Source organism: Macrobrachium nipponense, chromosome 34, assembly GCF_015104395.2.
Source record: "Macrobrachium nipponense isolate FS-2020 chromosome 34, ASM1510439v2, whole genome shotgun sequence".
Taxonomy (NCBI): Eukaryota; Metazoa; Arthropoda; class Malacostraca; order Decapoda; family Palaemonidae; genus Macrobrachium; species Macrobrachium nipponense.
The window spans coordinates 5,211,683-5,220,838 of record NC_061095.1 but is presented as its reverse complement, the minus strand read 5'-3'; the positions used below and the strand labels follow the sequence as shown (position 1 = coordinate 5,220,838).

At 34.9% G+C, this 9,156-nt stretch overlaps 1 protein-coding gene across 1 annotated transcript in view; it reads right to left on the bottom strand.

The window, feature by feature from the left end:
* Positions 1 to 5,112: 5,112 nt before the first annotated feature.
* The window catches only part of LOC135207859 (uncharacterized), a 56,709-nt gene continuing 52,665 nt past the window's right edge, over positions 5,113 to 9,156 (bottom strand). Inside the window, exons 7-9 of the mRNA XM_064239728.1 lie at positions 6,712 to 6,788; positions 6,031 to 6,153; positions 5,113 to 5,234 (exon numbers count right to left, since the gene is read on the bottom strand). Coding sequence (XP_064095798.1) covers positions 6,084 to 6,153; positions 6,712 to 6,788 — 147 coding nt within the window. The 3' untranslated portion in view covers positions 5,113 to 5,234; positions 6,031 to 6,083. The remainder of the gene's footprint in view (positions 5,235 to 6,030; positions 6,154 to 6,711; positions 6,789 to 9,156) is intronic.

Here is a 9,156-nt window from a genome sequence, read left to right as displayed (position 1 = left end):
ACCAGCCAAACCTGTGTCCATTACAGAAAATAAGATTTTACACTTACATCGGTACAAGCACTAGAAAAAAATAAGAGCGTTGAGGCGAAAATGTATAAGTAGCTTCTCTATTACTTCTTATTTAGGTTAAAAGCTTTAATTGCGTACAAAAACTTCATTATCTGTTGTAAATGTAACTTTGATTTATCAAGTTTTCTTGTCTCACTATCTTCTTTAGCCAGATTTTCGTGTTACTTTTAGAAATGCGTAGAAAAATTTTTATATAAGCATTTCTTCATACTAAGCTCAAGAGTAGGGGATTTATGAATAAAGATATCTATAAGTCTTGCAGTAGGTACATTTGAAGGAGATATATTACGTTACTGTTGACTTTTCTGGCCTTATTGCATGCTCCCGCTTTCACCAAACTTTTGCTCTGTAGGATGTTTCCAGTAATTGTTACGGAAGCCTATATTTCAACGGTTTTTTGTATTCAATGGTGGTCAGTCATTACTATAGTGACCAGAGTTAATACAGTCCTATTAGACTCAGGTTTGTTTACCTGATTTCTACCAAGGATTTACCAGCGAGAAAAACCTCTAAAATAAATAGCTTTACCCCATGATCACATAAACAGCGCAATTTGGGATTCTTGCTAATGATACTCCTCAGTGATCTTCAATCATACCACTTTTTTTTTCTAATCGACATTTTTAATTCACATTCCTCTGCGATCAACTTTATTTAAAGGACTTTCGTCCCGACGATACTTGCTGCCTATCTGCAGTTCCCGTACCACCTTAAAAACAAAAGACAAAATAAAAAACAAATGCAAGTGAAAAATGTGTTACCTCCGGGGTGAAAGGGGAAAACACGGCAAACGCCCTGCTCTTTTCTTTCGGTGTCCGGGAGACGCACGTCGAGGACTCGATGTAGTAAGGGAAGGTGAAGTCCACGACAGTCTCCCTTGACGCTGTGGAGATATGATACACGTTTTGTAAACTTTCTCGATCCAAAGAGGAAAATAAACGCTCTTCTAAATCTAACATAAAATGTTGCCATTGAATATAATCATCAATGTTCTAATCTCTGAATCTTTATGTTCATATGACTAAAGATGTTTCCTGCACTGGCAATATATGCATTGATCATACTCCAACTAGGATACCAGAACATTTATTCAATTTTACAATTGCACCATGCGTATCTGTGTAATGTTGCCCTGTATTTTCTTGTTTAAAAGATTTTTTATAGTTAAACGTGGAGTCTATATCCCGTAGACTATATGTTTTGAAAAGTATAGTGTATGATCATATTTTTATCATTTAATTTCAGTCTGACTAAATTGTGCAACGACTTTCCTAATCCTGTGGTTGAATAGTTCGAATTTTGAGAGATTAAAAAATTAGTGCAAATGCTTTTATTTTGTTAAGCAGCCGGAAATAACGCACTTCAATTTTTTTTTTTTTTATTTGTCTTGTTTTACTTTGTTATCTATCGCATTTGTTGCATTTATCTTGTAGCGTTTTACTTTCCCAAATTGTTTTTGCAACTTGATCTGTAATAATAATAATAATAATAATAATAATAATAATAATAATAATAATAATAAAATAATATAATAATAATGATAATAATAATAATAATAATAATAATAATAATAATAATAATAATAATAATAATAATATTTGGTAGAAGACACTCTTTTAGGCAAATGCTGTTAAAAAGAATGGCAGAATTAAGCGAGCTAATTTTATTTATTGTTTTTTTTTCTACTTTCCTAACAATTCGCTTCTCAGGCTCAGCGGTGTTTCTGAGTAACTGGCCAATATTCATATTGGGAATTTTCAAAAATTATAAAATGCTGAAGGTGATCTTTTATTTTATTAAAACAGTCGTCAGTGCGGTAATAATAATAATAATAATAATAATAATAATAATAATAATAATAATAATAATAATAATAATAATAATAATAATAATAATAATAATAATATGCACTTTAATTCATTTTTACTTACTACACTTAAAGAATTTTGCTATCTTGACATATCAGTCCTGCATATTAGTAGTTTATGATCTTTTATGGGCCAAAAAGGAAAGTTAATTCATAATATCGTCTTTTTACCATGCAACGTGGATAACATTTTCGATCCTATAATCTTACTGCCTGTAATCTAAGTATATAAGTAAATCGGTCACGATTCTGTGGTATTAATTCGTTAAGTAACTTTATTCTGAGTAATCCAGTCTGAAATATTAATTTCATTCATTTTCAATTCATCTCTTCATTTATCTTTGGTAAAATCCTATTGTCTGTTAATTAGAAAATAATAACTGTTAATGGCATCAATGAAATCTTGCCTGTAATAGTGGTTTCGTTAACTACTAGTTTCAAACTACTGTCCTTTTACAGATACCTGTACATAAGCTACTATACGATCTTACCTGTAATAGTGATTTCGTCAAATGCGCATTTTAAAAATCCATTATCTGTCCTTTTACGGATAACTGCATACATAAGCTACTGTAGGATCCTACCTGTAATAGCGATTTCGTCAAATGATCATTTTAAAATCCATTACCATTACTGTCCTTTTTACGGATAGCTTGTATACAGAAGCTACTATAGGATCTTACCTGTAATAGCGATTTCGTTAAATGAGCATTTTAAAAATCCATTATCTGTCCTTTTACAGGTACCTGTACATAAGCTACTGTAGGATCTTACCCTTAATAGTGATTTCGTCAAATGATCATTTTAAAAATCCATTATCTGTCCTTTTACAGGTACCTGTACATAAGCTACTTTAGGATCTTACCTGTAATAGCGATTTCGTTAAATTCGCATTTCAAAAATCCATTATCTGTCCTTTTACAGGTACCTGTACATAAGCTACTGTAGGATCTTACCTGTAATAGTGTTTCGATAACTATCAGTTTCAAAAGAACATTATCTGTCCTTTTACAGACACTGTACATAAAGTTACTATAGGGATTTTACCTGTAATAGTGATTTCGTCAAATGATCATTTTAAAAATCCATTATATGTCCTTTTACAGATACCTGTACATAAGCTACCGTACGATCTTACCTGTAATAGTGATTCGTCGATTGCAAAGTGAGCTTTGTACATGGACACCATCCCAATGAGACGTGATACTGTTCCATCGGGCTGAGGACCACCCACTGGCCGTCCTCGGGAATAACGACTTCGATCCTGTAAGAAACGAAATTATGACAAATACATTGTTGTTGTTGTTGTTGTTGTTATTATTTTTTTTTTTTTTTTTTTTTTTTTTTTTTTTTTTTTTTTTTTTTTTTTTGCTCTATCACAGTCCTCCAATTCGACTGGGTGGTATTTATAGTGTGGGGTTCGGGTTGCATCCTGCCTCCTTAGGAGTCCATCACTTTTCTCACTATATGTGCCGTTTCTAGGATCACACTCTTCTGCATGAGGCCCGGAGCTACTTCAGCCTCTAGTTTTTTCCAGATTCCTTTTCAGGGATCTTGGGATCGTGCCTAGTGCTCCTATGATTATGGGTACGATTTCCACTGGCATATCCCATATCCTTCTTATTTCTATTTTCAGATCTTGATACTTATCCATTTTCCCTCTCTTTCTCTTCAACTCTGGTGTCCCATGGTATTGCGACATCAACGAGTGATACTTTCTTCTTGACTTTGTCAATCAACGTCACGTCTGGTCTGTTTGCACGTATCACCCTATCCGTTCTGATACCATAGTCCCAGAGGATCTTTGCCTGATCGTTTTCTATCACTCCTTCAGGTTGGTGCTCGTACCACTTATTACTGCAAGGTAGCTGATGTTTCTTGCACAGGCTCCAGTGGAGGGCTTTTGCCACTGAATCATGCCTCTTTTTGTACTGGTTCTGTGCAAGTGCCGGGCATTCACTTGCTATGTGGTTTATGGTTTCATTTTCGTATTGCACTTCCTACATATGGGAGAGATGTTATTTCCGTCTATCATACTTTGAACATATCGGTTCTTAGGGCCTGATCTTGTGCCGCTGTTATCATTCCTTCAGTTTCCTTCTTTAGCTCTCCCCTCTGTAGCCATTGCCAATTGTCATCGCTGGCTAGTTCTTTAGTCTGTCTCATGTATTGTCCATGCATTGGTTTGTTTGTGCCAGTCCTCTGTTCTTTCTGTCTTTCTCCTGTCACTCTGTATATTTCTGGGTCTTCGTTTCTCCTGTTCTCTGTATATTTCTGGGTCTTCGATTATTATTATTATTATTATTATTATTATTTTATTATTATTATTATTATTATTATTATTATTATTATTATTATTGTTAAGAAATTCACAATTCCGTGAAACAAAATTGTTTAAAAAATATCCACAATTATATATAAAAATATTTTTATTTTTACATAGAAATATATTTTATATATAATTGTGGATATTTTTTAAACATTATTATTATTATTGTTATTATTATTATTATTATTATTATTATTATTATTTTATTATTATTATTATTATTATTATTATTATTATTATTATGGGGGAAAACTCTCTATCACGTAGGAAGGTATATACAATGTTCTAAGGGGTTAGGGGTCAATGATAAAAATGTTAAAAGATCGTGTATAATTCATAAACACTTTGTAAAAGCTTTCGAACCCTTTCCCTGGGTTCATCTTCAGTCCAAATGAATGTGTGGATCCCTTAGAACATTATAATTATTATCTTTATATTACTTTTATTATTATTGGTGCGGCATCTTTATTAATACAGTAAGTATCAGCAACATTTTCTGTGGAATATATCTTCACTAATTTCAAGGGTCTTTTCCAAATGCATCTAAAGATGGCTATCATTCTCTCAAAATTATATCATCATTTTATGGCCATGTATTGCAATTGCAACCAAAGTAAAGCACGAAAATAATATTTATGAAAATATTTTTCATTCGATCTAGGTTATATAAGATTTTCTTCTATTTTCTTCTTCTATACGTTTTCCTCCATTCGCTCAAAGTGGATGTTACATTTTACTCTGTTGGCTCAAATTACAGGCTATGTTTCCCCTTTACCCTGAGTACTGAATATTATTTTCCTCTGGACATATATACGTGAAATTGGACGTACACCCTGGCCATACTTACGTGAAATTGAGAGCTTGGCTTATGGTGGTAATGATGCTGGCGTCTATTCCTGTATCTGGCAAAGGTTCGCCCGTAGGGCCTTCCTTCAAACCGAACCAAGGCCAGTTGTCAACGGCAGCAACCTTCAAATAAAAAGTGGAACTACTGTATTTATGCATTTATAAGAAAGAAATTATCTTTACCCTTTACTCTTTCTAAACTGAGCAAACGTTTACAGGACAGAAGCCCATATAGGCCATTAACTTGCGAAGGAAATGTTTCATTATGAGAGACATTGTCTTTACCCTTTACACTTTCTATACTGAGTTAACGTTTACAGGGCAGAACCCTAAAAAGGCCCACAAACTTGTCACGGAAATGTTTCTGAGTGATTTTTCATGGGTCGATAAGAGACAGATGAAGAGTAAAAATTAAAAACAATTGCAAACTATTAATTTATACTGAAAACCTCAAACTTGAGAGAAAACATTACACTCACATATGTTTAAAAAGATACAAAGTAAGTCACTATATTCACTTAAGCTGGATAATAATTTCCAAATGAAATGCTATAGAAATATTATAATCCTAATGACAAATCAAGAGTTATTTAAACGTTACCACTAATCGATAAATCAAATTGAAAATTTTACCAATGATTTAAATATTGTGCTTAGAAAATCATTATTTAATCATTTGTTCACTATACTTGGTCAAAGGTCCCTGAACAACAATTGAGGTTCTTTAGAAAAAAATATATGAATTAATTAAAGGTAATCAAACGGATAGAGTAAATCATATTTAATTATTTGTACCACAAACCTTGTCACAGGAGTTTTGCTGTATTAGACGCTCTTAACGCTAAAAAAAAAAAAAAAAAAAAAAAAAAAAAAAACAAAAAAAAAAAAAAAAAAGACAACATCGAAAACGACAACAAACCTTCATCATTCTGCCCTGTAGGTTCATGAATTGCTGACGGTGCGCCAGGCTGGTCAGAGGTCTGTACAGCTTGTGGCTCCACTTTTACCTTGGAACCGCCACCATCTGCCGACCGGTACAAACCTGCCGAAGCGAACGTCTCTGAAGTTTTTACTTGATCACAATAAACATCGTTTTATTTTAATAGCAATAAAAGATACGAAGAGGGAAAACGAAAAGAAAGACAAAGGAAGGCTAAGAAATTGAATCAAGTACGTTGACAGTTATATAGACCGAATGAGGTTTCGCATCTTGCACTGGCGTCAAAATTTCTGTACTTGGGTTTCCTTTAGATCTTATAGGTTTTGTAGTGGAAAGTGTATCCAAAGAGTGAAGAAATCCAGAAGTTATGAGGAGACTGTGGTTATCACAATTACATACGTATCTTGTTTATTATATATGTGTGTGTGAATGTATTTGTAATAGCCCACAAACCAAAAGACCTCTGAACCATTTGTTTCTCATTTGTCTTGGTCTAGGCTTTGCAGTGACAAGCGTATCAAAAAAAAGTGTAACAATTCGACAAGTTCAGAGGCTTATGTGGCAATTGCAAATACACACACACATACGCACATACAAACACTCATATATATAACACTGGCGTGATATATTTATATGGACGTGACAAATAAAATACAATACCCCATTCTTCCATTTTGTAGGAACGCTGTGACAAGTAGAGTTATGGCTCCATCAGGCTCCATCTGGGCAACTGTGAACTGAGCGAGAAGAAATAATGGTCTCAACTTTCCAGTATTCAACTTTAAATTAATGAAAGCTTTTGTTACTATAGTAGATTCACATCAACCGTACATCTGACGCCTAGGCCAGTCCCTTACGACGCTCCTGATTGGCTGTTGATAAGCCAATCACAGGGCTGGAAACTCTCAGTCTCTCTCGAGAGTTCACATGGGCAGGATGTATGTTTCACCTCTCCTGAGGTGGATCCCTCAGGAGAGGTGGAACTTGCATCCTTCTTATGTGAACTCTCTCGAGAGACAGTTTCCAGCCCTGAGACTAGCTTATCAACAGCCAATCAGGAGCGTCGTAAGGGACTGGCCTAGGCATCAGATGCACGGTTGATGTGAATCTACCATAGATTTCTTTATATTTAACTTGGCTCTTTAACTCTCGGCCCTTCTGATTCCATTTTTGAGAATTGTAATTGTTCATTAAAAGTTAACCTAGGAAATTCATGGCTTTTTAAATTGATGCAGCTGGATGGCGTGACGCCAGTTTCAGTAACCATAAAATCAATCTATTAAATTTGATGCAAACAGTAAATACAACAATGTAAGTTTGATAATATTATATCTTTAGAATATTTTACAATATAATGTTTTTTCCTGGGAAAAAAAAAATAATAATTATTATTATTATTATTATTATTATTATTATTATATTATTATTATTATTATTATTATTTTTCGTAAGTCTGAAAATATTCTAGAAGGTGATAATAATAATATCTTTAGAATATATTTTCAATATAATGTTTATTTCCTGAATAATAATAATAATAATAATAATAATAATAATAATAATAATAATAATAATAATAATAATAATAATAATAATAATGGACTGGTTAAGCAACATTGGGGCTGGTCAGTCGTTGGATGGGTGACCGCTCTCCTCGGCATTGATTCCTTGGGAAAGGATCTTTACCATAATTTCCTCAGTCTACTCAGCTGTAAATGAGTACCTATCCCTGATGGGGTAGGGTCCAGCTATGGGTTAAATGGCAAAACTCAGCAATGATGGAAAGAAATGAAGGAATAAACGACAACGACGTAAATGGAACCTCTGGCAACAGAGGAGCTTCGTCCGGCAGCCAGGTATTCAACCCAATTGAAGGGAAAGACGGTCAGGTACTTGGAGGTCGTCATCCCGCAACTGCCACCACAACGACAGTAAACTAACAGCCGAGATTGGAGCTACAGAAGCAAACCAAAGGAAGAAATGGACAAGAGAAGAAAATAAGGAAATCATGGAGATGCTACATCAGAAGCAACCCGACGGAGAGAGGATATAGAAGAACGTTGGTCAACATCTGGAATGAGAGGAATAACACCCCCCAACAGAGCAGAGGCTGCAGGACCAAGTAAGGAACATAAAGAAAAAGAACTGGCTCTCCCCAACAGAAAGAGAAGAAACTGGAAAGGGAAATGTCACACGACAACGAATTACACGAAGACGAACTGAGAGACGATGCCACAGAAGACGACAGGGATGATGAGGTATCAAAAAACGACACACGAAGAAAAAACACCGAACGAAGTAACAGAGAGGACGGAATGGTAGAAAAGATTAGACAATGGATGGAGCCAGATACAGAGAGAACAAAGATCCTCTCCTTGAAAGCCTACAACACCAAGAAATTAAGGGAGAAAACAAGTGAGGTCAATTAAATAATGGGATTCATACACACCACCAGTATCACAGAAACAAATAACTTGGCATATGCAGGAGGAAGATTAGTAGCAGAACTGATGGGATTCGAACACCAACCACCACCAGCACAACCAACCCAACAGAAACCAAAACAGCAACCTCCTTGGAAAAGGCGCCTGGAAAAGCAAATCATGGTGATGAGATCTAACTTGAGTAAACTGAAAGAGATGGCAGAAAAATGGTCTAAGAAGCAAGAAAACAACAAGGGAGGAACTCAACGAGAAATACAAACGTACAAGAGAGGGGACTAAACAACACAATAGAAGATGTAAAACAGAGGCTTAAGGCCAAAGCACATAAGATCCAACGGTACATTGAACGGGAATAAGGGATACCAACAGAACAAACTATTCGGACCAACCAGAAAAGACTATACAGCCAACTAAGAGGGGAAGACAACCACCAAGAAATTCCTGAAGCCGAACCAAGTAAGAGACTCTGGGAAAACATATGGAGCAATCCGGTATCACACAACAAACATGCAACATGGCTCCAGGAAGTCAAGGAAGAAGAAAAACAGGGAGAATAAAACAAAAGATTCACGAGATCATGACAGACACAGTCAGACACCAACTAAAGAAAATGCCAAACTGGAAAGCCCCAGGTCCCGATGAAGTCCATGGATACTGGCTC